This window comes from Trichosurus vulpecula, chromosome 4, assembly GCF_011100635.1.
Source record: "Trichosurus vulpecula isolate mTriVul1 chromosome 4, mTriVul1.pri, whole genome shotgun sequence".
Taxonomy (NCBI): Eukaryota; Metazoa; Chordata; class Mammalia; order Diprotodontia; family Phalangeridae; genus Trichosurus; species Trichosurus vulpecula.
In genome coordinates this window covers 147,165,999-147,193,705 of record NC_050576.1, presented here as the reverse complement: position 1 = coordinate 147,193,705, position 27,707 = coordinate 147,165,999, and the positions used below count along the sequence as shown (strand labels likewise).

The window sequence follows — 27,707 nt, the reverse complement described above, 5'->3', positions numbered from 1 at the left end:
ACAGAGGATGAAACGGAGGCCCAAAGAGGTTAAGTAACTGTATTAGGAGGGCAGAGTTTATAATCTCAAAGAGGATCATAAACATGTCTGAAACGTTCGGAACCGCCGGATATAAGAAATTCTCAAAGTAGAAGGCAGAAGAATCAAAACATTTATTTAGGCTCCACAGTAACCAACCCATGAACCAGCAACCCCATTTTGATATATTGATCAAAAGCTTCCAGGCCCAATAAGTACGCCTTGAAAGAGTAACCAGGAGGCTACAGAGAAGCATGATTGCGTAAAGCAAAATCATGTTTCCCCCTCTATGGTAATAAGATTACCCACTGGCCTGAAGTCTTTGTTCAGCTTTCTCCCGTAGGTCAGCTCTGCTACTGGCAGCTCCTGCTTCAGCTGTGTCTGTGGCTGTGGCTGTAACTGACGTAACTGTCGTAACTGCCTCTGTAACTGCCTCTGGCTCCAACTGAAGCTGCTTTTAACTGTCGCTGTAACTGTCGCTGGCTCCAACCGGAAAAGGAAAAGAGGATCTTCAAGCTGTCCTCTCCCCTCTTATAGAGTTTTTGACATCATCAAGCACCGCCTGAATGACCAGGGCCGATTGGTTCTTGACTTGGCCCCTCCCCCTAGCATAGCCGTTAACACCTCCCCTCAGCCAGCCCCATGACTCTTCACACAGGAAGTTGTCTGGTCCTGCCCCGGAAGAGCAAGCCACAGTGTCCAGAGGCTCAATGAGGTAAGCTGAGTCATTCAAAGAAAACAAAGGCCATTCTGGCTACAGTAACTTGACTGGTGTCATAGTGTTTTGATAAGGATTTGAACTCAGATCTTTCTCACTCCCAAGTCCAGAGCTCATTTACCATACCATGATTGTATACGTATACACTACCAAAAGCATCACAAAATCTGTGTTGAAATACACCTGAGGCCACATCTTAACAAGGATCCCTTCTACAACAATTGCTAGCATTTATATAGGGCGTACTATGTGCCATGGTGCTGAGCATTTTGCATTTATCTCATTTGAAATATTATTCTCAAGTTCCTTTACTTTGGCTACTATCTAGCTAGGTACAACTCAGTGATCAAGGAGTTTTTGGTTCCACTTAAAGTTCAGCAGGGTGTTCCTAAAGTCTGGACATATAGGCAAAAATTCATATTTTCAAGGAATGAAATGAATGAAATTTTCAACATTTTATTTAATTGGAATATTAACAAATAACTTTTTTTTTTGGAAAGGGGAAGTCAGGGCAATTGGGGTTAAGTGACTTGCCCAAGGTCACACAGCTAGTAAATGTGTCAAGTGTCTGAGGTCACATTTGAACTTGGGTCCTCCTGACTCCCGGGCTGGTGCTCTACTCACTGTGCCACCTAGCTGCTCCTTATTGTTTTTAATGAATGAGAAATTAAAGCACAATTTCTAATACTCGGGTTATTAAATATTAGCTAGCTCATTTTTCAAAGTCATCCAAATCAGGTTTCTCCTATGTAAAACATATGAGTGACTGTAGGGTTAGAGTAACAGTCTTGGAGTCAGAAAGACCACAGCTTCTGACATCTACTAGCCGTGTGATTATGCCAAGTCACTGAAACCTCCAGGCCCCCAGGGAACATTTTAAAACTCTTGAAGTTTCAGGAATTACTGATCCCTATCAGTTGTGAAAATGTCTACTTTGGGAGCTCCCTACACAGATAAAATAACACATTTATGTAAAAAAAATGCAGAACACATTATGCTGGAAAGAACACTGAAAAAGCAAGCAACTAGAAAATTATCACTTAACATGATAGAAATAAATGCTACATCAATCATAGTCCTTCCTTTTGAGGAGCTAACTCTATATTTTAAATATTAAAATATACTTTCTTTAAGGAGGTAAGTTTTACAATCTGGATCAGCCACTAGAAGCTAGGGTTGTCCAGATTTCAAGAATACCCTACTTATAAATTAACAGTTCTTGCACTCATTAAATAAAACATAACTTTATTAACAAATTATCCAACAAGTAAAAAAGTCTCAGACTGACTCTCTATTTGTGTTTTTCCACTCGCTTTTTACTTTTTCCACTTTTTTGCCATTTCTTTTTCTTTTTCAAGGGATTAGCTTTTTCTCCAGAAAATGTATTTTCAGAAAGCTGTCCTGTGTTTTTAGGAGGAAAATTAAGTTTGTGCTTAAATTTGGTGGAATTCTCCAAAACTCTGCCGGTAGTATGTGATGGTTTAACCTTTTCATTATTAACATAACGCTTGACTCGTAGTTTTCTTCCCATTAATTCAGAGTTGTTTAATCGCAAAGCAAGTTGTACAGCATCAGTATTCTGAGGAAATATTTCAAAGATTAATTATTACCAAACAAGATTTCATGCTAAGCTAAACATTTGACCAGAAACCAAATAAATGATCTTAAGGTAGTAGAGCAGTAACTTTTCATTTTTAAGGCTAAAAAATCCTTTGGTTAGTTTGTTTTTTCCTTAAGTCCCATCCTATAGGTGTAGCAGGAGGAGAATCTAAAGATAACAAGGTAAGGGCTTCAAAGACCAAAGTGTCTAGAAGAATATTATACTGGGTATGTGGCTTTAAGTCACGGGCCTCAGTTTCATCTATAAAATAAGGGAGAGCTGTGTATTATGCCTTCCAAGTCCCGTTCAACTCTGTAATTCTGTGATATAATGTAGTTGAACATCACATTTTTGTCTGAAGCCCAAAGCTTACTTATAATATAAGCTAATGGAAAAGTTTTTTATTTCCATTTTTCAAGGTGGAAAACCAAGCCACAAATTCACATTTTAAAAAAATTTAAAACATGATAAAAATAAGTATCGTTAGAGGTAGACTTTAAATGTTGCTAGGAATTTTTTTTGTTAGAAAAGTATTTGTTGTAATACTCCTCATTATAATGGGGTTTGAACTGTATTATTTTTTTCCTAACACAGAATTTAAGAATAGAGATTTAACAGCTTATATAAGGTTAAGCAATAACACAATATTATTTTCTTTTAGCTAATCTTCAAATATTTATAATGCATTAATCTTCATACCTCAAAGAGCACATAGCCACACCCTTTGCCAACTCCAGTAACTTTGTTTCTCACAATTTTTACTGCTAAAACACTTCCACAGTCAGAGAAGTGCTCTTGAATAGCTGCCTCTTCAATTTCTGCAAGCAAATTTAATGAAACAGGTCAAGAATTTATTACAATTTTAAAGGATATCTAACATGAAATTTATTTTAGTACATCTTCCTTTAAGTTAACATTTTTCAATGTTATGAGTCAATTTTAAGCCAGAAATTGGTCAATATTTATGAAAAACCTAGTTTTTACTTTAATTTTAGTCTTAATTATTCTAGAGATAAAATGTTAATTTGAACAGTTGTTAAAAAAAAACTTACTGTAAGGGAGGTTCCCCACGAACACTGATCTCTTGCCCCTCTGAGAAAAAATTTGGATTTAATAGGTTAACAGGGGGAAAAAATAAAACCAAGAAATAAAATCATGGGAGGTGTCTATATAACCAGAACTAGTAATGAATGACAGAGCTATGCTCATGTAACTAGAAAGCACTTCTGGCACCATTACAACTCTGAAATGGAGCCCAAGGTCAAGACAAAACAGCTGTGTCCTTTCATGCCTTCTCCTAAATGTCACTTTTAAAAACTATATTAAATAGAATTCGGCAATTTTAAAAATACAATCTTAACTTACCAAAGGAGTGTCAGATATAAGTTCAACTCTGATGGGAAATCCCTCTGCAATCTGAGCACCATTTCTATTAAGGATATCGGAAAGATGGTTATGAAAAAGAAATGAGGAACAAATTACAAAGACTGTCTAAGAATGACAAATGAAAAAATAAGATTTCACTTCTGAGGTAAGAGATCAAAAGATAAAATTACCTTTTCAGTGCCTTTTCAGCAGCACTCTCTTCCTTAAACACAACATAACCATTAATACTCTTCTGTTCAGGATGAACTTCACGTCTACAAAAAAAGTGAATATGAAATTTTTTTTTTACTTTGTAAAATATAATAAATGTACATTCTCCTATCCCTATTCTGAAATAAATTGTTTCTTTATATAAATATGTAAAAGTGAATATACAGACACTACTCAAATTGTGGGACAATAATCTAAACAGATAACCTGTCCTTACAAATACCTATTGTACCAGAAAACTGGTAAATTGTCTCTGTGACCCTCATCCATGGGAGAGTTCCAGGGCAATGGAATTTAAAACTGGTGAGTTTCACTTTGACACCTGGTAAGCTAGACAGATTTGTAATAAAAGCCTAGAATAATAATAGGCATGACATTTAAACAAATTAAGTTGAGAACAGTTGCTGGACTTGACCGAATACAGAGACAAAATCTGTAATAGAGATAACAAAATTTCAAGGCATTCCAGGATCATTTTTCATTGAGAAGGATCTAAGGAATGAAAAAAAAAATCAAGCACCTATCATGTGATTGTGTTAGGCACTAAAGATACAAATGCACATAGGAATCAGTTCCTGGCTTCAAGGAGCTTACAACATCCTAGTAGAAAATGACAACATATAGAGGGAAGCGGTGGCCAGGGAAGAGTTTGTGGCATTGGAAGTCATAGGGAAATACATTAGCGGAGCCAAAAGGTAATTGATTCCCATGTCCTTCCCAGTATCAGAGGTAATACTGATGTGATTACTATTTCCAGAGTGTTAGAAAGTAGGCGTTGGAAGAGGAGAGGTGGCACAATGTCCAGACAGGCCCTGGTTTCCTAGTGGATGGCTGGATGGGATATGAGGCACGACCTAGGACTGGCTAGATATAGAATATGAGTTGAATTCTATTCCAATAGAAGAGAAAAGATTAAAGACAACACTTTTACAAAAAAACAAAAAAGCTGGGAGGAGGGGGGGGACACACAACAAAAGGAGACATCATCATCTACTAACTCATATATGTCTGTATTCTCATTTCTAAAATTTTTCTACGATTGTTATCTATTGAAAGTAGCCATGATGAAAACATAAATCGGACTAAACAGCCTTTCATAGATGATTTTCTATATCAAACCACAGCTTTACTCTCATACAACTGAGAATAAAGAATATAACACCTCACTATGTCAGTTGCTTATTGATTGTTTAAAAGTTTTTTATCTTATGGAACCAAATGCTGCCATAATGGCTCTCCTCAAACATCTGCCATATAAAAACAAATATGTGTCTCTATAACAAATATAACTATAGAGATAATTTTGTTCAATGATACATTTCACTTTTAAGGTGAAAACAAGGAAATAAGCTCTTATTCACAAATGATATTATATTAATTTCACCAAACTCCAGTACAGTAAAAAAAAAATCCTTAGTAAAATCCATGGCAATAAAAAAGAGAGATTAGTTTAACCATCCACATTGAATGAAAAATGCAACACCCAGATGAATGTATTAGTCAATTAGCATTTATTAAACATCTAATATGTGCCAGGCACTGTGTTAAATGTTAGATATAGCTGTAAAGGCAGCTCACTGAATTAATTTAACAAAAAGAATATAATGGATGAGCATTACAGGTGGACAATGAATTAGATCAAACTAGGGGAAGTGTTTTTACCATGCTGCAATAGTCATCAAAATAATATGGCACTCATCCAAAAACAGAGAAGATCAGTGGGACAGACTAGACAAAGAAAATCTAGAATCAAATATGCAACTATAGTCTAGTGTATATGTAGACCTCCCTAACAGAGCTGCTGGGAAAACTTTAAAGAAATTAGAAAGAAAAAAGACCTGCAGCTTACACTATAATAAACTCTAAAAAGACAGACGACCCAAGTAAAACAGATTGCATTGTCAAGAAATTAGGGAATTGATAGTAATACATTTCAGACCCATGGCTAGGCAAAAATTCTACCAACAAGAAAGAGAGAGTATAAAAGACAAAATAGACAGTTTCAATCATTAAAAAAATGAAAAGGCTTTTGTACACACTAAATCAATAGCAGGAATAAAGAGAAGTCGAAGAGAGGAAAAAAATCTTTAAGTTTCACACATCTGATAATTTCATAGGATCTCAGAGGCCTTCTAGTTCGTATAATTGATGAGGAAGCTGGGGCTCAAGGAGGTTCTATGTGACTTGCCCATGCACAGGGAACTCCTGTCCAGATGCGACCTAGCTCATCAATGTCATTCCTAAAATATGGCACTTACAACTGAACCCAGTTTCCAGATGTGGTCTGATGAAGGCAGAGTAAAGGACGGCTATCACACCTTTGCTGCTGGACTCCAAGCCTTTCTTAATATTGCCTATGCTGGGGGCAGCTAGGTGGCGCAGTGAGTAGAGCACCGGCCCTGGAGTCAGGAGGACCTGAGTTCAAATCTGGCCTCAGACACTTGACACATGTACTAGCTGTGTGACCTTGGGCAAGTCACTTAACCCCAACTGCCCTGCCAAAAAGCAAAAAAAAAGATATATATTGCCTATGCTTGGCGGGGGAGGAGCCAAGATGGCAGCTGGAAAGCAGGGACTTGCTTAAGCTTCCCCCTCCAGGTCCCTCCAAACACCTATAAAAATGGCTCTGAACAAATTCTAGAGCTGCAGAAGCCACAAAATAGCAGAGGGAAGCAGGGCTCCAGTCCAGGACAGTCTGGATGGTCGCTGGGTAAGGTCTGTTTCACGGAACTGGGAGCACAGCGGAGCAAAGCCCAGCGTGGGACGCGCCAGGACCAACCAGACCAGGAGCCAGGTGGAAGAGGTCATAGTGCCCTGAATGTGTGAGCTGTGGCAGTTTACCAGACTTCTCAACCCACAAATGCCAAAGACAACAGAGCAGGTTAGTGGGAAAAAAACTACTGGGACTGAGTGAAAAGAGTTCGCAGTCAGCCACCGCCCCAGGGGCGCAGAAGTGGAACAGCTCTGGGGATGCTTCCAGAGCTACAGCTGCAGTTGCTTCTGGCCCCAGGCCCACCTGGTAGGAGGAATTAAGTGGCGGATCAGAGCGGGAGTGCAGAACCTGCTTGGATCTGAGTCGAGGTCAAGGTTGGCAGTTCTTGGGGGAGGAGGAGTGCTGGTGTGGCAGAGCTTGCTGTGTAGAAATACCTCTGAAAACAACAGGGCAGCCCCTCAAGCTTGGGACAAAGTACTCTTTACTCTACAAGCAGTCATACCCCGACAACAAGCTCAAGTAGTTGGCTGGGAACATGAATAGGCAGAGAAAACGGACTCAGATTCAGAATCAGACTTTGGAATCTTTTTTTGGTGACAAAGAAGACCAAAATGTATAGCCAGAAGAAGTCAACAAAGTCAAAGAGCCTACATCAAAAGCCTCCAAGAAAAATATGAATTGGTCTCAGGCCATGGAAGAGCTCAAAAAGGATTTGGAAAAGCAAGTTAAGAGAAGCAGAGGAAAAATTGGGAAGAGAAAGAGAATGATGCAAAAAAAAACATGAAAAACAAGTCAATGACTTGCTAAAGGAGACCCAAAAAAATACTGAAGAAAATAACACCTTAAAAATTAGACTAACTCAAAAGGCAAAAGAGCTCCAAAAAGCCAACAAGGAGAAGAATGCCCTGAAAGGCAGAATTAGCCAAACAGAAAAGGAGGTCCAAAAGACCACTGAAGAAAATACTACCTTAAAAATTAGATTGGAGCAAGTGGAAGCTAGTGACTTTATGAGAAATCAAGATATTATAAAACAGAACCAAAGGAATAAAAAAGTGGAAAACAATGTGAAATATCTCATTGGAAAAACCACTGACCTGGAAAATAGATCCAGGAGAGATAATTTAAAAATTACTGGACTACCTGAAAGCCATGATCAAAAAAAGAGCTTAGATATCATCTTTCAAGAAATTATCAAGGAGAACTGCCCTGATATTCTAGAGCCACAGGGTAAAATAGAAATTGAAAGAATCCACAGATTGTCTCCTCAAATAGATCCCAAAAAGAAAACTCCTAGGAATATTGTTGCCCAATTCCAGAGCTCCCAGATCAAGGAAAAAATACTGCAAGCAGCCAGAAAGAAACAATTTGAGTATTGTGGAAACACAATCAGGATAACACAAGATCTAGCAGCTTCGACATTAAGGGACTGAAGGGCTTGGAATATGATATTCTGGAGGTCAATGGAGCTAGGATTAAAACCTAGAATCACCTACCCAGCAAAACTAAATATCATGCTCCAAGGCAAAATATGGATTTTCAATAAAACAGAGGACTTTCAAGCTTCCTCGGTGAAAAGACCAGAGCTAAACAGAAAATTTGACTTTCAAACACAAGAATCAAGAGAAGCATGAAAAGGTAAACAAGAAAGAGAAATCATAAGGGACATACTAAAGTTGAACTGTTTTGTTTACATTCCTACATGGAAAGATGATGTGTATAATTCATGAGACCTCAGTACTAGGGTAGCTGAAGGGAATATACATACATATATATAGACAAAGGGCACAGGGTGAGTTGAATATGAAGAGATATCTAAAAAAAAATCAAATTAAGGGATGAGAGCGGAATATATTGAGAGAGGGAGAAAGGGAGAGATAGAATGGGGTAAATTATCTCACATAAAAGTGGCAAGAAAAAGCAGTTCTATAGAAAGGGAAGAGGGGGCAGGTGAGGGGCAATGAGTGAATCCTGCTCTCATCAGAACTGACCTGAGGAGGGAGTAACATACACACTCAATTGGGTATCTTACCCCACAGGAAAGAAGGAGGAAGGAGATAAAAAAGGGGGGACGATAGAAGGGGGGGCAAATGGGGGAGGAGGTAATGAAAAGCAAACACTTTCGAAAAGGGACAGGGTCAAGGGAGAAAACTGAATAAAGGGGGATAGGATGGAAGGAAATATAGTCAGTCTTTCACAACATGAGTATTGTGGAAGGGTTTTGCACAATGATACACATGTGGCCTATGTTGAATTGTTTGCCTTCTTAGGAAGGGTGGCTGGGGGGTGGCGGGGCAGAGAGGGGAGAGAATTTGGAACTCAAAGTTTTAAAAGCAAATGTTCAAAAAAAAAGTTGTTCTTACATGCAACTGGGAAATAAGATATACAGGCAATGGGGCACAGAAACCTATCTTGCCCTACAGGAAAATAAGGGAAAAGGGGACGAGGTGAGTGGGGTGATAGAATGGAGGGTTGACTGGGGAATGGGGCAATCAGAATATATGTCATCTTGGAGGGGGGGGAGGGCAGAAATGGGGAGAAAATTTGTAATTCAAAATCTTGTGGAAATCAATGCTGAAAACTAAAAATATTAAATAAAGAATAAAAAAATAAAGTTTAAAAAAATATTGCCTATGCGTGTATTACCTTTTCTGGCTGCCCTAGCACACTACTTGAATTGCTATCAAATCATGTCTCTACCATGTTGCAACTGTGATGCTGACTTTTTAAAAGATCCAAGTTGTAACATTTTACCCAAGTAAGACTTTACATTTAACTGGCAGAATTAAAACGACATCTTGAGGAGCAATGAAAAGAAACTACAAGCACAAGCAGGATATACCCGTGAATACTGATGATCTGGGTGAAAAATAGGGTCAAAGACAAGAGTGATCAGTGAGGGGACCAGTCAGTAAGCAGAAATGGAAGATAGGAGGTAGGGAGCCCAAATGCTGCCCTGGTGCTTCCACAGCACTAAAATAAAGACATGAACCTCTCCAACATGGTGAAGGACTTATGTGAACACAGGTAAGAGGGCACAGATGAGAAGGACTGGAGAGCTCTCTACAGTTAGTTAAAGGGAATACCCATAAAATCCTCCATTCACTAACAAGACAGAAAGCATCAACATTACAGCAGCAGAAATAACCTGTAAGGCAGCACAACTGCACTAAAGGTACATCACCCTCAATAGTTCTCTGAGAGCCCAGTAACATATGGACCAGAGAGAAACAAGAGGCAAAATGTACTTAGCTTCCCACAACTCTCTGACAAGTATCCACACAAAAAGTTATTGTTCTGGAGTAGTCAAATTCTAAGTTTATGGGACAAACTTAAGAAAGATCCCAAGAGTCTATCTGAGCAAAGACGCTTTTTCTTTACTTTCTGTTTTTCTTCCTTCACAGCATGACTTACTTGGAAATGTGTTTTGCATGACTGCACATGTATAACCTGTGTCAGGGTGCTTTCTTTCTCAATGCAAGGGGAGGAAGAGAGAGAATTTGGAACTCAAAATTTGAAAAGAAGAATGTTAAAATTGTTTTTACATGTAATTGGCGAAATTTTTATAAAAGAGTCTATTTGAACTGGCAGAATGTGACTATCACCTTCAATAAGAGCAAACTATATTTATAAGATTACAGCCTCTAAGAGTGACAAGCCAGAGGAGGAATTGAGAGTAGACTTTCCTGAAGAGAACATGGGCTACTGTGGCTCCCCCCAGACCCCCCCCTGCCCCCACCCCGGCCAAAATCAACAAAATGAAGAGCAATAAGGAAAAACACTTTAAAACAAGACAAAAAACATGGATCCTAATAAAGGAATTGGGTGGGGTGATCCTGATGTCACAAATTGAAATTCAAAACATATTTATCAATGGAAATGTCGTTATATGTGGTAGGTAGTTTTTTAGTACTATTAGTAAAGTCCTAAATTTCAGGTACATCATAGGTTAAATATACTTTAAAGGTTAGTTTGGAAACCTAATGAACTATGTGGTAAACACAGTCTTTTTTTTAAAAAATTGGCCCAGAATTCTAAAAAGAAAAAAAAAACTACCTTGCCTAGGAAACTTATGGAATACAACTCATTCATAAGGAAATGCAAAAAATCACCTAAGTTTCTTTATATGAAAAAATTCAGGGTTACTTTTACAGGGTTACTATGAGACTAAAATAAGGTAATGATGAAAAATGCTTCAAAAACTCTAAAGGATTTCAATAATAAATGTTATTACTACAATAAAAGGAAATTAATCAAACATTACATAGCAATACATAAAAACTTAGATAAAGCAATACTTAAAAAAACTTCTTAGGTATAACAACTTAAAATTTTAAAGAAAAAAGAAAGGTTTTAACTTACAGGCTTTTTCTTCAATAATTAACTTACTTTATTGCAGCAATCTTTTTGGATAAAGTACTCTTTGCTGGAATCTTTAAAACAAAAAAAAAATAATGAACCTTAAAATATTTCTTCAATGTTACATACAAAAAAGAAAGAAAATTTCAAAGTCTACACATTATCCTATATTAAAAAGCCAAAATATGAAATTTGTTACACTATAATTGAAGCTATTCCTAGAATAAAAAATGAAATTAGTAGCAAAAGTTTCAAACAACTTCATTTAAAAAAACCCTTAAGCATGAAGATGCCCTTATCATAGAGTTCATCCCTCAAGTATTTGTAGATAAAACAGAAATTTTGTTGATGTCTTTTGTTTTTGCAGTACCTGCATTTCCAATGTATCCCTCCCCTAAACCCAAAATCATAGCTTATAACAAAGCAAAACGAGAAAAAAAGGAATTCAGCAAAGATAACTAACATATCAACCAAGTCTAAACTGTCAATTTTTTTGTTAATGATGGATAAAAATATTCCATAGGAAGTTAGCAAAGATGGTCTGACGCTCCAGTTAGGTAAATGCCGAAGATGAGTTAAGATAAGAACTTAGAACAGAAGTGTATCTCCTGCACAAATACAAACATACAACTGCTGCTTGGTGCAGAGGTGAGCCTATAGAATTCTTGTGTATGAGAGCCTTTTGTACTCCTTCCTGACCTTGTGTGACAAAGACACTTACGTGCCGAAAATAAGTCTGTAATTATTCTCAATTTTAGGTAGTAAATTAGATCTGCTTCTGTTCAAACCAGAACTGCTTAGAAGTGGCAAAACAATGTGAATGAAAACAGTAAAACAGTGCCAATTTCAAGATAACTGTAGTGCTCAATCCTGATCCCAGGGAAAACAGAAGACATACATCTCTTGCCTCAGTAGTGAGGTGGAGGGCTAAGGGTGTGGAATGATACATATGCATTTTTGCTTGAGGTTTATTTACATTTTTCTTTGTTGTAAGGGAAAATTCGTGGAGGGGGGAGGGCAGAGGAAGTACACTGGGAAGTGATTCTGTTATTTTTAACAGGCATAAATATTATTAACTGAAGGGGGAACTATGATTTACCCAAAAAAAACCCAAGATACTGGAAAACTTTATGAACATAAATAATTATGAAACTGGAGAAGTAACTGAATGCTATTTATGAATGCCGTCAAAAATATTCAGTTTTTTCTATATACAAAGCAGTAAGCGCCCTGTGGAATGCAAAGATGAACATGATGGTGTCCCTGGCCTTTCAGACAGGGGAAATAAAATACACAGACAGGAGCAGCCAGGTGGTGCAATAGATAGAGGAAGTGGGAAGACCTGTCTTCATGAATTCAAATCTAGCCTCAGACACTTAGTAGTTGTGTGACAATGGGCAAGTCACTTAACCTTGTTTGTTTCAGTTTCCTCATCAGTAAAATAAGCTAGAGAAGAAAATGGCAAACCACTCTAGTATCTTTGTCAAGAAAACTTCAAATGGGGTCATGAGAGAGTCAGACATGACTGAAAAGTGACTTAACAACATAACATTATACAAAGCAGGATGTAATAAAATGCCATAGATTCATTCATTAAAAAACCCACATTTATTAAGCACTTTAGTAAAATTCCATGGGAGTCTGAGGGGGAAGATAGAATTTCCAGGTAAGAGAGGTTATACAGCAAAAAGCTTCATGGTAGAAGTGGTATTTGGACTGTGCTTTAAAGAATAGGTAGGATTTCAAAACTTTAAAAAAGGGAAACAGCATCACAGGAGAAAAGAATGGCTTAAACAATGATGTGGAAGAAAATGTAGTTACATTTGAGGAATGACCAGCAGTCATGTTCACCAAATAAAAAAGGGTTGGTTGAGGCTAGACTGTGAAGGTGCTTGAATCTCAGGCTAAGGCATTCAGATCTTCTTTAGAAGACAGTGGGAAGTCAAAGAAGATTTTTCAGAAAAGGGAAAGACATAATCAAAGATGTACTTTAGGAAGATAAATCACATAGTGCTGTACAGAATAGACTGGAGATGGAAACAGGGAGACTATTTGGAAGGCTATTGCAACAGGCTAGGCAGAGAGTAATGAGGACCTAAACTAAGGTGTTGGCAGGAAAGAAAGGGTATGATTCAAGGGACACTGTGATGACAGAATCAATGAAGTATAGGAACTAAATTATATGGCTTGAGGGCAAGGATGAGTTAAATACAACTGAGGTTTGCAACCTGTGTGACTGGTGGTATTCAAAGAAATAAGTCAAAAGGAGAAATTGTTTTTGAGAGAAAGGGGACAAAAAAGATGGTGAGTTCAGTTTTTTTTTTTTGGAGGGGGAAACCAGGGCAGTTGGGGTTAAGCGACTTGCCCAAGGTCACACAGCTAGTAAGTGTGTCGAATGCCTGAGGCCGCATTTGAACTCAGGTCCTCCTGACGCCAGGGCTGGTGCTCTACTCACTGTGCCACCTAGCTACCCTGTCAGTTCAGTTTTAAACATGTTAAGTCTAAGGTGCTGGCAGGACATAATGGTAGAAACTATAAGCAAGCATTGGAAATACAAAAGTGAGGAACTTGAGAGAGGTGGAAGAGAGAAACAAAGATTTGCAAGTCATTTCCAAGAGAGTAGTTGAATTTATAGAAGTATATAATATCTCTAAGACAGAGTACAGAGAGACTGAGGACAAAATATTGAATAATTCTTACATTTAGGGTGAAAGAAAGGAAATAGTGATATGAAATTAAAAGTCTCAATTATATTTTCTCTTTCATTTAATACAAGAATATTTTTCATTCATATTTTCCTGTCAATGGAGTGGCCGGCAGACAAGAGTTACCAGGTTCCATCAAATATAATGGCAGCCTTAGTAATATGGCTAGCATTTTAGTAGGAAATGAAGACATTAACTTATACAATAGCAAATAGATAGTAATAACAAGTTAGGCCACTCAATATCATGAGGACTGAATTTGAACTTGGGTCAATCCAGAAAGTAAAAGTATAATCATCCTCTACCGTATACCAACCTTTAATGCCAATAAGAGATTTATACAAAATAAAACTACTGTAGTATTTAAATAGAAACAACATACCAAAGAACGAAATCGTACACATTCTATTTGTCCATACTCTTTAAAAAATGACTTCAGCTCCTACAAATGAAACAAACACTCATTCTATTTTCAAATAAAAAAAATCAATTAAAATTCCGACAGTATATAACCTACTAACATTTAATTACTAGTTTTCAAGCAGAGGAATAGTCAAAAGGCAAATGGTCCACTTTGCTTCAGGTCATTTAAGTCTTTCCAGGTTTTTCTGACACCATCCTGCTCGTCATTTCTTAAAGCACAAGAGTATTCCATCAGCATCATGAATTTAGTTGAAAAAAAAAACTTACCAATACTGTAGGTGCAATAGTTAAACCTAACTCCAACTCTTGGCATTTGTTTATATTGTATTTCACAGCATCACCATTCACCTGAGCCATTATAATAATAGCCTTCTGGTTGGTCTTCCCTGCCTCAAGTTTCTCCCCACTCCAGTTTATCTCTACTCAGTTATCAAAACCATCATCCTAAAACACAAGTCTAACCAAGTCAACCATTCCCCTCCATGTAATAAACGCCAGTGGCTTCCTATTACCCTCCAGGATCGAATATAAAATCCTATTTGGCTTTTAAGGCCCTTCATAACCTGGTCTCTTCTTATATTTCCAATCTTCTTACACCATACTACCCTCTACATACTCTATGGTTTAGTGATATTGGCCTCCTTGCTGTTTCTTGGACAAGAAAGACACTTCATCTCTCAACTCTGCTTTTTCATTAGCTCTCCCCATGGCTGGAATGCTCTCCTGGCTTCTTTCAAGACTCATCTAAAATCCCAACTTCTCAAAGAAACCTTTCCCAGTCTCCTTTAAAACTAGTGCTTTTCCTTGAAGATTACCTCCAATTTATTTTGAATAAATCTTGTTTGTGCATAGATATTTATTTGCATGCTCTCCCTTCAATTAGAATGTGAACTCCTGAAGGGCAAGGGACTGTTTTTTGCCTTCAGATGTGATAAAATAAACTACTACAAATCTCTACAATCCATATATTCACTCACCTTTTTTTTACAGGTGACAGGTAAATTTCCCACAAATACAGTTCTCTTATTTTTTATTCTTTCTTCTGCCTCATTGACTTTAATCTTCTTTCTTTTATTCACCTCAAATGAATAATTTGAATTATCAAGTATTTTACCACCTGCTGTTTTGTCATTGTTACTGGCTTGAGAAATTTTCCTTTTCTTCATCTGTTTAGCTTGCATTTTTTCTTCTTCCTCCTCTTCAAGATCAGCAGATGCCAAAGCACTTTCTCTTTAAAAGACAAAATGTACATAAGAATAATTGGAATATCAAACATAATGGTGTGTCTAAAACAAGATAAGAAATATCCCTTTTCCAACTGATATTTCAAAATGTGGAAAAAAGCTAAATAGTCTTCTTTAACAATGTTCTTATTTCACGAAGTCTAAAGAACAAAGATGTATTCTATCTTAAAAAACAAAATGTCTAGCAAATTCATTTCTTTTACACTTTCCTTTTCAATAACAGCAAGCTATGGTGTTTCTAGGCACTGTACATAAAGTTTTCAGTATACAGATACACGCGTATACCGAATACCAAATTCAAAATAGCCTTGTTCCCTACCCATAATTTTATTTCTTTCACAAACTTCCATTAATGCAACCTAAGACATCAAAGTTTTAAATAGCAAGCAAAACAAGAAAATATTTTAAATATGCTTTTAATTTCACTGTCATTATAAAATATGAGACAAGAAATTAAATTCTTGTACTTATTAAGCACCTACCATGTATAAGGCACTGAATTAGGGATTCAAAAAAGAACTAGCCCTTAGCCTCAAAGAGTTCATAATCTAATTTGGGGGATTTGAAACGTACATAAGCATCCATTACAAGTCAGGTTATGGTAAGTGGAAATAAGACGTCTGAAGTCCTACAAGAAACTTGAAGGAGAGGTAACTTCAGTTGCCATTATTGAAGACTTCACAGAGAAGGTAGAAATGAAAATGAGTCCACTCCGGGAATTCAGAACAGGGTAAAGAAAGAAAAGAAGAAAGGATAGGAAGTAATGAGGAGCAATGTGAGTGTACTTTAGTTTGAGTATATTATAGAATACATGAAAAAGAGTAGTGCGAGGAGGATCAAAAGATGATTTACAAAATTAACAGAAAATCTTATGTTCCCATTTTTTGACGTTCAAAGACAGAGCCTCAGTCCACCCGTCGTGCTGCTAATTAACAGTCTTTCCATGTGAATTTCAAAACTTATAGTCTAACATTACACACTACTTCCAAATATTAAAAATATTACCCTTTTATTAAGAATGTTTCAATATCCTCTATAGTTCACCTAGTAAAAACCCATCTATCTCTTCCACCATATCTTCCTAGAGACCTCTGTCTGCTCCTCTGCTATCATCACTCCCTATCTTGTATGGTACCAGGTTACATCCCTAACCCAAGGGACAGCACCCTTCACAGAACAAGTGGCTATGGGTCAGCTGTTGTTACAGGCAACAATATTGCTGCATACGATGTTTTCCTGGTTCTGCTCACTTCACTTTGCATCAGGTCATTTAAGTCTTTCCAGGTTTTTCTGATACCATCCTGCTCGTCATTTCTTAAAGCACAAGAGTATTCCATCAGCATCATAAAACACAACTTGTTCAGCCATTCCCCAATTGATGGATGTTCCCTTAATTTCCAACTCTTCGCCACATCAAAAAAAGCTGCTATAAATGTTTTTGTACATAAAGGTCCCTTTTCCTTTCTTTTTCCCCCAATCTCTTTGGAATACAGACCTAGTAGTGTTATTGCTGGGTCAAAGGGTATGCATATGCAGTCTTATAGGTCTTTGGGCATAGCTCTGAATTGCTCTGCAGAATGGTTAGATCACAACTCCAACAATGCATTAGTGTCCCAAGTTTTCCACATCCCCTCCAATATTTGCTATTTTCCTTTTCTGTAACATTAGCCGATTTCATGGGACTTTAGAGTTGTTTTCATTTTTATTTCTCTAATCAATGGTGATTTGGAGTATTTTTTCATATGACTATACATCGCTTTGATTTCTTCTGAAAATCACCTGTTCACATCCTTTGACTATTTATCAACTGGGGAATGACTCGTATTAAGACAAGCTTTTAAAAGTACCTACTTGCAAGGTACCTACAAGTTTCATTTTCTACTCCATAAAAGGTAAGCTTCTCATGCACAGATAGACAAATAGATAGACAAATCATTATTAAGCACTTATTAAGTGATAGGCACTGTGGGAAGGGGCTGTATTCATTGTTTTGTTTATCTAGTATCTATCAGTATAGTATACAATAGACATTTAATAAATGCTTTAGTTTAATTAAATGACAGGGACTGTGACATTTTTTATTTTTCCATCTCCACAGCCTGGCACAGTGCCTTGCACATAGTAGGCCTACTCCTTCCAAGGCACTATACTAGGCTACTGTGGTACAAAGATAAAATGAAAAACTACCCATGAGGAACTGATATTCTATTGGGGGAGACTACATTTCACTTAATAAATCTTTACTGAATTCAGTAATTGTTTTATGGGGGTGGGGTTAGGGAATGGGGGAGAGACTTTAAAATTAGCTAAATGTGCATATTGTACCTGGTGAGCATTCTCCAGGTCCCTTCTCTACTCGCTCTCTTATTTGGTGTCCTCATCAGCATTCATTCTCTCCAAACCCTCACCTCAGCATGTGATTCACAGACTTACTATGTATATAAGTAATCCCAATCTCTCTTCTGAACTTTCAATCTCACGTCACCAATTTCTCATAGAACATCTCAAACACAATGTCCCAAGGACTTCTCAAACTCTACATGTCCATACCTGAATTTATTTTTTTCCCCGAACCTAGCCCTCTACCAAATACCCCTATTTTTATCAAAGGCACCACATCCATCACCTCAAAGTTACTTTAAACTCCTCACTCTTCCTCACCCCACCACTTAATCAGCTGCCCAATCCTGTAATTTCTACCTCCACAGTGTCTCACATGCCTCTCTGTTCTCAGAGACACCATCTTGGCTCAGGCTCTCGTCTACTCTTAGACTACTACAACAGCTTCCTGATTAGTGTCCCTGACTCTAGTCTCTTTCCACTCCAAGCCAGCATCCACAATTGCCAGAGTATTCTCCTTTGTCAAAGATCTGACCACATAACTCTGCTATCTGATAAATCCCAAGGGCTCTCTCCTGCCTTGACATAAAACATAAAACTCTGTCTTGCTTTTAAAGCCCTTCATAACCCAGTTACAATCTAAATGTCCACATTTCATGGTTCAGCCAAACTAATATTTTTCTTCATATATAGCACTCTACTTCTCATCTCGATGCCCTAGAACCAGCCACCCCGAATGCCTGGAATGCACCACTTCTTCACCCGTGCTTCTGAGGATCCCTAACCTCATTGCAAGTGCAGCTGAAGCGCCATCTTCCAGACCAGAACTTCTTAAACTTTTCCCACTTGAAATCCCTGTAAATCCTGTGAAATCCCTGTTGCCTTTACATGGCCTGAAGGCATACACAGTGCGAAGTGCCCATGCTTTGTGTTCAGAACCAAGGCTGCAGTGAAGCTGCAAGTATGGGCGATCCCTGCCAGAAACACTTCGGATTCACTACACATTTGATTTTGAATTACGTTTTGGTCATTGTGCATTCAGGAACCTTTTACCGCTGCCAAATTTTCTGGACCGCACATGGGATCCCGACCCAGTTTGAGAAGCTCCATATCCAGACTATAATTTTCCTGATTGCCCAACTATAATTCCCCCTCACCCATTACTTTGTATTTATTCTGTACCCACTCACAGAGGTACAAGTTGTCTCCCCAAAAGAATGTAAACTCCCTTGGAATAGGGTTTGTTCTACTCTTTGCAATTTGGAATTGGAGCAGGAGGCTCAGAGGATAGAGCACCGGCCTTGGAGTTGGAAAAACCTATGTCCTGAGAGAAAAACAGGGAGGAGATGAGTAACAACACAGGCCTGAGAATTTTCATTTTTAAAACAGCCGTGAAAATATGCCTCTTGACATTGTACTGACCTGTTCGCCAACCTTTTATGTGCATCAGAAATACCCTTCTTCACTACAATTCTCTTTGCAGGCATCTGTTCAATAGCAGCACGGGTTCTTTGACTGTGGGATGCAATCTCATCTTCATTATGTTTTCTCTTCTTACTGTTAGCCTTTAAAAGAAACTAAGCTATATTAAAGAGTTTTCACTCAGCACAAATACCAACTTATGTAAAATCCTGCTCTTTTCCCCTCTCCTCACCCCTCCTCCCTCAACCGGTAGAACCTTTCACTCTGAAATCACTTTCCATTTACTCTGTGTCTTGTATAAACCTAATTATTAACACATCTCCTCTCTAGGTTCCTGAAGTGTCAAAGTTTACTTTTACCTTTCTTTGTGTGCACAGTGCCTGGCATGTAATAAATGCTTATGATTAACACATGATGATACACTAGATTCAGAGTCAGGAGACCGGCTCTGTTTCTTATTATCCTTATGACCTTGGAATAGGCGCCTCATCCTTCTGAGCTTCAGTTTCCTCATTATAAAATGAGTGGGCCAGAGTAGACGACTTCTGAGATTCCAACTATAAACAAGGCTCTTACGAAACAAAACACAGGGCATGGCATAATGGATGGAGAGCTGGCCCTCTGACCCAGGACAGTCACTTTGTCTCTAAGTGCCCCCAAGAAATCTTCTAAGACTATGAATTGCGAAGCAAGTCCTACGAATGTATGTTCATAGAGGAAGGTCACTGTAGTGATTAAATTAAATTTCAGCCAGGAGAAAAAAAAAGATCACAAAGGCACCAGAACACTTCCCGACGTACCTCTCCGGCAGCCACATAGACGGGATGCTGCGCCGGTGTGGCTGAGGAGCTGAACAGTGATGCCAGGTGGCCCTTGCCGCTCTTGAAGGGCTTGTTTTGAAACAAGCTGCTGGCCACTTGTCCAACCCGATACTCGCCAGATGAGGAGCCGCTCACTCTATCTTCCATCGCTTTGCTAGAAGGAAATAAAAGCGAGCATTTTTACAGCACCTTAAGGTGCGCAAAGCGCTTTTCACGTATCTTATTTGCTCCCCACAACAGCCCCATTTTACATGTGGGGAAACGGAGGCAAAGAGCATTTAAACGACTTAACCGGGGTAACGGCCAATTATTGCTCCCTCCTTTTTTGCCTTTCGTTGCCTATCCGGGGCTTAGCACAGTGCTTGGCACGTAACAAGTGCTTAATAAATGCTTGTTAACCGATTGACATGTGGGAGAAGGGACTTGAACCCAGGGATTCCTTACTTCAAATCCATCTGTTTATTCACTGTGCCACTGTTTATATACAGCTTTAAGGTCTGAGAAACCATACACACACAGAGATGATATAGATCTCTATATACCTCTATCTCTACAGAGATAGCCAGAGCCATCTCTGGGGGAGTGGGTGGCACTGTGGAGGGAGTACAGGGTCAGGAGTCGGGAAGACCTGAGTTCAAATCCAGCCTCCAGACACTTACTAGCAGTGTGCCAACGGGCAAGTTACTTAAGCCTGTTTGCCTCGGTTTCCTCATATGTAAGATGAGCTGGAGACGGAAATGGCAAACCACTCCAGTGTCTTTGCTAAGGGAACCTCAAAGGGGGTCACGGGGAGTAGGGCACGACTAAACAAAAGCTATAGAGGGGCGTGTGTATGTACATGTAAGAATGTAAGTGTGTAAATATGCACATACGTAAATGTATATGTATATATTAATCTGATCCTCAAAACAGCCCTTTGACGTAAGTACTGTAATTATCCCCGTTTTATAGGAAAGGAAAAGGAGGCTGGGGGGGTTAAGTGACTTCCCCGGGGTCAGTGGCAGAACTTGAACCCAAGTCTTCCCGCCTCCAAGTCCTGCTCTCTCTCCACCACGTCACCCTGTTGCCCAGGAGGGGCTGGAGGCTCGAGATGCTCTGCTCCCGGCGGTCGCAGAGATAATTTTGAGGGCACGTCTGCTAACCCCAAATCTCACCAGGGAGAGGGGCCAGCGTGGGCCCGGCCACCCGAGCTCCAGAACAGATCGAGCACCGGGGGAGACCGGAGGTACAACGAGGCCTCCTCCTTCAGGCGTCTACAGAGACTCGGGGGGTGGAGAGGGGGAAGGGAGGGAGGGGGGCAGCCCCCGGCCCGCGCGCGCTCACGCACGTTCCTCACCTGTCTCCGGTCTGCTTCTTTTTCTTCCGTTTAATCTTCCCTTCCGTAGCCATCTCGGCTGCAACAAAGCGTCACCGGCGCTGCGGGACCACGGGATCCCGGTAACTTCCGGTGCTCGTGACGCCACTTCCGCCCTGGGCCGGACCGCCCCTTTCCCCTGCCTCCTCTCCCTCGTGCAGAAATCTAATCTTTTCCTGAGCTTGTTGATGCATCGGTTGTCCTTGCAGCGTAATTATAGGGAATGATGCCAAAGCTTAGCGGGGGCTGCAAAAATGGACCGACCTCCTCCTTCCGTTTTGTGGATATGAAGTACTGCGTATACTGTTTTGGAGGTGGGGAACTATGGATAGGGAGTGTCGAATGTACTTTCAAACGGGATCTTTTTTGTTGATCTGCTTTCTTTTTCTTTTTAAATCTTTTAGAAGGGATGGCTCCCTGTTTGGGAGGAGGGAAGAATACATTCAGAAATAAATGAGATCTAGAAACAAAAGGCATTCATTAATAGATAATTTTTAAGACGATACTCAGAAAATGCGGGGGTGATGTAGAGTAAGAGAGCATACCCCTCTTAAAGAAATCTAGATACGAATAGGCCAACATCGTTGTTAAACCTGGGAACTGCATCCTTCGTCAGGAACTTCAAAAGAAAAGCCTAGGCAAGTAAAAAGTGTCAAATTAACAAGCATTTATTATCTTTCTTCTGTGTGCCAGACACTGTACTATGCTCTGCAGTTATGAAAAAAAAAAAAAAAAGCAAAAACATCCCCTACCCTCAAAGGAGCCCACAATCCAATGGGGAAGGCAGTATGCAAACAGGTTACGTTCAAGATAAATTAGTAATCTCAGAGAGAAGGCTACTAGGATTAAGAGGGATTTGAAAAGACTTCTTAAAGAAGGTGCCATTTGAGTGGATACTGGAAGAAAGCTAAGGGACCTGAGATGAGCAGGGAGAGAATTCCAGGCAGGGGTTATAGCTTTGTGAAAATGAACAGAGCTCAGAGGTGGAGTGTCTTGTGAGGAACAAAAGGGAGGCCAGTGCCATAGGCAGTTAATGAGATTTATTTTTTTGGTTGGGGAATCACTCCATTGTTTCTACTGTGTTATGCCCAGCCCCACTCATTTCTGCCTAGCATCTAATGTCACTCAACTGAAAACTATTGTCCAAAATTACCAATTATCTTTTTTAAAAAAAGTACTTTTTTTAAAATGTTACTTTTATTTTTCTTTTACTTTTTTGGTCAATTTACAACAGTTCTGTTTCCTCTCACCTCCCCACAAATAAAAAACAAAGAAAAAAACCCAAAAAACTCTTGTATTTGCATTCACATAGTCAAGCAAACAAAATTTTCACAATGACCAAGTTCAAAAATCTGTCTCATTCTGAACTCTGAGTCCATCACCTGTCAGGTGGTAGGTACCATCCCTTTCTCCATACCTCTGGAATCCTGGACAGATATTAGATAAATCAGAGTTCTAAGTCTTTACTACAGCTAAAGTATGATAGATTTTTCTCTAGGTCCTTATTTTATTCTGTGTGAATCTTTGTGTTTAAAGTGTATTTTATATCATATTGTATTTTCTAAGCCATTTTGCTATACTCTTCTGTTTCAATGGTGAGTTTATCCCATTTACATTCAGTTATGATTGTTTTTTCCTCTTGTTCTCTTATACTTCATATTCTGTTTCCTTCCTCCTTTTTATAAAGAAGAGAGTGCTGAGAGAAAAAGTGTGTGCTTGGCACCAATATGCTAGGTTTAGTGAATTCTGTTGCTACTTCTTTATTTCTCTTCTCTTTCTCTCATCCAGAACCCAATCATAGGTTTTATTCTTTATTTTTTAAAAGCCCTTCTTTGCAATCTACCCATCTCAGTTAGAGTTCATTTTGCTTAGATTTCTCCCCTTTCTCTCATTTTCCTACTGAAAGAAAGGTATTTTTGTATCCAACTCTGTGTGTGTATTCCCTCCTTTGATCAGTTCAGATGAAGGTAAGATTCAAGTGTTGCCTATTCTACCCACCTTTCCTTGTTTGTATTGATTCACTATATCTCATATAACTGTGTCTGTATTTCAAAGTTTCTACAAAGGAGCAGAATCAAGATGGCAGAGTGACAGCATTTTTCCCAATTCACCTAGCACACTTCCTCCACAACAACCTAGAAAATGCACCAGACTGAATTCTGATCAGGAAAACCAATAAAAATTCACAGCAAGTTATTCTTCCAGCCAAGGACCTCTAAGGAAGATAGAGAGGGTGAGCACTAGGGCAGAGGATGGCCAGGATGCAGCACATAAGGAGTAAGGACTATTCCGGTGTCCAGGACTGGAAGCATTGTGGCATTAAAAAGACCCCAGGGGACCCCTAAAACAGAAAAGGGGGGCCAACTGGAAACTCTGTCAACCACTGGCCAGTTCCAGGGTGAAGAGAAGCAATCTTGTGGGAGATGAGCTCTACCTGTAATTTTAAAAAATCAAATAACAGCAGTAGGGGGAAAATGGAGAAATAAATCAGAGCTATGCAAGAAAGTTAAGAAAAGAGCATTATGAGCTTGGGAAAAGAGTTATAAAATATTCTGAAGGAAATAATTCCTTTAAAGTTAGAATCGGCCAAATGGTAAAAGTGGTACAAAATCTCACTGAAGAAAATAATTCCTTAAAAATTAGAATTGGCCAAGTGGAAGCTAATGACTCCGTGAGACATCAAGGACCAATAAACCAAAATTTTATAAAAATTGTAAAAATAGAAGAAAATATGAAATATCTCAAAGGTAAAACCACTGACCTGGAAAATAGACTGAAGAGATAATTTTAAAATCATTGTACTAACTGAAAGCCATGAACCAAAAAAAAGCATTAGACATGACATTTTAAGAAATTATACAAGAAAACTTCTCATATATCTTAGAACCAGAAGCCATAGTGTAAATTGAATGAATCCACTGGTCACCTCAAAGAAATCCAAAAATAAAAACTCCCAGGAATATTATGGCTCAAATTCAGAACTCCCAGGTCAAGGAGAAAAAACTGCAAGATGGCAGAAAGAAAAAAATTCAAGTACTATGGAGTCACAATCAGGGTCACACAAGGAATAATCTACCAGCAAAATGGAGTATAATCTGACAGGGGAAAAAGGACTCTTTAATGATCTAGAGGACTTTCAAGGATTCTTGATGAGCAGACAAGTGCCGAATAGAAAATCTGATATTTAAACACAAGACTCCAGAGATCTATATACACAAAAATACACACACACACACACACAAACAGTAAGCATGAGTGAGAAATCCTAAGAAACTAAACCAAACTTAAACATTTTTACATGGGAGAAGAAGATACATATCCCTACAGGGGCCTTAGAGGAAGTGTAACTAGAGGGCCTGGGCGTGATTCTGTTATGTTGGGGTGATCTTAAAAGAAGACTGGAAGGGTGGGGAGGAGGAATGCACCCTGAGATGGGAGAAGGGAGAGGAAGAACAGGGAAAATTATCTCACATAAATGGGGCACACAGAAGTTTATACAGTGAAGAGGATTGTGGAGTATACCAGGCAACACTTAAGCTTCACTTTCATCTGAACTAGTTCAAAGAGAAGAATAAACACATTCACAGGCAGTTAGGTATAGAAATTCATCTCCAACGGGGAAGTAGGAGGGAAAGGGGTTAAGAAAAAGGTGGGATGGGGTAGAAAAAGGAGGAGGGTAGGATAAGGGAGGCAGTTGTCAAACGCAAAACAAACTCCAGGAGGAGACAAGGTAAAAAAGAGAAGGATACATATAAGAGAACAGGATGGCAGCTAATACATAGTTAGCAAACATAACTGTGAATGTGAATGGGATTAACTAAGCCATAAAACAAAAGAGGATAGAAGAATGAATTAGGAACTAGAATCTAACAATATGTTGTTAACAAGAAAGATACTTCAAACAGAGAGATATGCAGAGAGTTAAAATAAGGGGCTGAAGCTGAATCTCTTATTCAGTCAATTTCAATCAAGATAATGACAAAAGTAAGAACACATCCAAATTTGTGGGATATAGCTAATGTAACATGGGAAAATGTATATCTCTAAATGCTTACATCAGTAAGAGAGAAAATGCAGTTCAACAAATTGGGTGTGCAATTAAAAAAACTAGAAAAACAACAAATTGAAAACCTCCAATTAAATGCTAAAATAGAAGTCCTGAAAAATCAAAAGAGAGATTTACAAAAGAAAGTAATTTTTAAAAAACCCAGTGAAATAATAAATAAAACTAGGGGTTTTTTTTTGGGGGGGGGAATAAAACAATAAAATAGATACACTACTGGCTAATTTGATTTTTAAAAACCCAAATTATTAGGACAAAAAAATGAAAAATGTCAAATCACAACCAATGAAGAAATAAAAGCTACTATTAAAAGCTATTTTGTATAACTAAATTCCAATAAAACTGAAAATCTAAATGAAATAGGTAAATACTTAATGAAAATAAATTAATTGTCCGATTAACAGAACAGGGAATAGAATGCTTAAATAACTTTATCTTAGAAAAAGAAATTGAACAAGCCATAAATGAGCTCTCTAAGAAAAAAATGGCAGGACCAGATATATTTACAAGTGACTTCTACCAAAAATTTAAAGAACAATTAATTCCAATGCTATATAAACTGTTTGGAAAAATAGATAAAGAAGAAGTCCTACCAAATTCCTTCTATGACACAAATATGGTCTTGATACTTAAATCAGGAAGATACTTAAAACAGAGAAAAAAACTATAGACCAATTTCCCCAATGAATATTGATGCAAACATTTTAAGTAAAATATTAGCAAGGAGATAGATCAACCAATCAATCAATCTCACAGTATACCACAAAGATCGTACACTATGACCAGGTGGGATTTGTACACAGAATGAAGGGCTGGTTTAATTTAGGAAAACTATAAGCATAATTGACCATATTAATAACAAAAACAACAAAAATCATGATTTTTTTCAATAGAAAACTTTTGACAAAAATACCCTACACATTCTTGCTTAAAAACAAAAAATCATAACACTAGAAAGCATGGAAAAAAAGGGGAGCTTTCCTTAAAATAGATTAGCATCTATCTAAAACCAAGAGCAAGTATGTCTAATGGGGATATGCTAGAAGCCTTTCTAATAAGATCACTCTTTGTGAAGCAAGGATGTCCATCATCACTATTACTACTGAATAATAGAAATGCTATTTATAGCAATGATACAAGAAGAAGAAATTGAAGGAATAAGCATAGGCAATGTGGAAACAAAACTATCACTTTTTTCCAGATGACATGATGTTTAATTAGAAAACACTAGAGAGTTAACTAAAAAAAAAAACAAACCTAATAACAGCTTCAGCAAAGTGGCAGGATATAAAATAAACCTATACAAACCATTAGTGTTTTTGGTATATTACCAACAAAACCCAGCAGAAAGAGAAATTCAACTTAAAATAATTACAAAAAGTATAAAATACTTAAAGTCTACCTACCATTACACACACAGGAACTATATGAACAATCACAAAACATTTTTTAGCTGATTTCTCTTTTATTTTCATTTCCAAATTCTTCCTTCCACCCCCACCCTTTGAGGAAACAAGAAATATAATTCTCATGCAAAACATTTCTTCATTAGCCAGGTTCTGAAGGGAGAAAAAGCAAGAAAAACAAAGAGGGAAGACACATATACTTCAGTCTGCACTCTAAGTTCATCAGTTCTCTATCTGGAGGTGTATAGCATTTTACATCATGAGTCTTTTGGAGTCATGTTGGATCATTTCATTGCTAAAGAGTTACTAAGTCTTTCACAGTTGATTATCCTACAAAACATTCAGTATAAATCAGTATATATAAAGGCAGATCTAAATAATTGGAGAAAGTAGGATAGACTGAGTCAATATAATAGAAATTATATTAGTACCTAAATTAATTTACTTATTTAGTGCCATACCAATAAAACTACCAAAGAATTACCTTTTAGAGCTAGGAAAAAAAAACCCAGAATTCATCTTGAGGAACAAAAGTTCAAGAATATCAAGGGAATCAATGAAAAAAATGGGAAGAAAGGGGCCCAGCAATACCAGATTTCAAACTATACTATAAAGTTGTAATCATCAAAACTGGGTAAGAAAAAGAGAAGTTGATCAGTGAAACAGTTTAGGTAACAACATACAGAAATAAATGAGCACAATAACTTTGTGTTTAATAAGCCCAAAGATCCCAGCTCTTAGAGCAAGAAGTCACAACTTGACAAAAACTATGGGGAAAAGAAAATTGGAACAGATCAGTATCTTATACTATATACCAAATTAAGTTCAAAATGGGTGCATAATTTAGACATGAAGTGTGATATTATAAGCAACTTCATGGAGCAGGGAAGAAATTGCCTGTCAGATCTATGGAGACAAGGGATAGAGA

The 27,707-nt window shown here is 38.0% G+C and overlaps 1 protein-coding gene across 2 annotated transcripts; it reads right to left on the bottom strand.

The window, feature by feature from the left end:
* Positions 1-1,964: 1,964 nt before the first annotated feature.
* On the bottom strand, positions 1,965-21,420 carry RBM34 (RNA binding motif protein 34). 2 transcript variants are annotated; one of them, XM_036757735.1, is made up of 11 exons: positions 21,293-21,420; positions 19,936-20,110; positions 19,136-19,278; positions 15,107-15,359; positions 14,089-14,148; positions 11,032-11,075; positions 3,893-3,976; positions 3,702-3,765; positions 3,389-3,428; positions 3,036-3,154; positions 1,965-2,315 (listed from the first exon to the last, which is right to left on the bottom strand). In XM_036757735.1, the coding sequence occupies exons 1-11, from the start codon at positions 21,343-21,345 to the stop codon at positions 2,028-2,030; spliced, it is 1,323 nt and encodes a 440-aa protein (XP_036613630.1). In that variant the 5' UTR covers positions 21,346-21,420; the 3' UTR covers positions 1,965-2,027. The 2 variants fall into 2 exon arrangements, with proteins under 2 accessions (XP_036613630.1, XP_036613631.1); XM_036757736.1 differs by lacking the exon at positions 14,089-14,148 and having other exon boundaries at positions 21,293-21,417.
* Between the last annotated feature and the right edge of the window lie 6,287 nt (positions 21,421-27,707).

Bases quoted from the DNA above. Each gene is read 5' to 3' on its own strand.
- RBM34 (XM_036757735.1), bottom strand. From the start codon at position 21,345: ATGGCTACGGAAGGGAAGATTAAACGGAAGAAAAAGAAGCAGACCGGA. The intron at 11,076-14,088 runs GTATGTTGTTTC...TTTGTTTTAAAG, and splicing joins GTGTACGATTTCGTTCTTTG to ATTCCAGCAAAGAGTACTTT. The intron at 3,766-3,892 runs GTAATTTTATCT...TATCCTTAATAG, and splicing joins GCTGAAAAGGCACTGAAAAG to AAATGGTGCTCAGATTGCAG.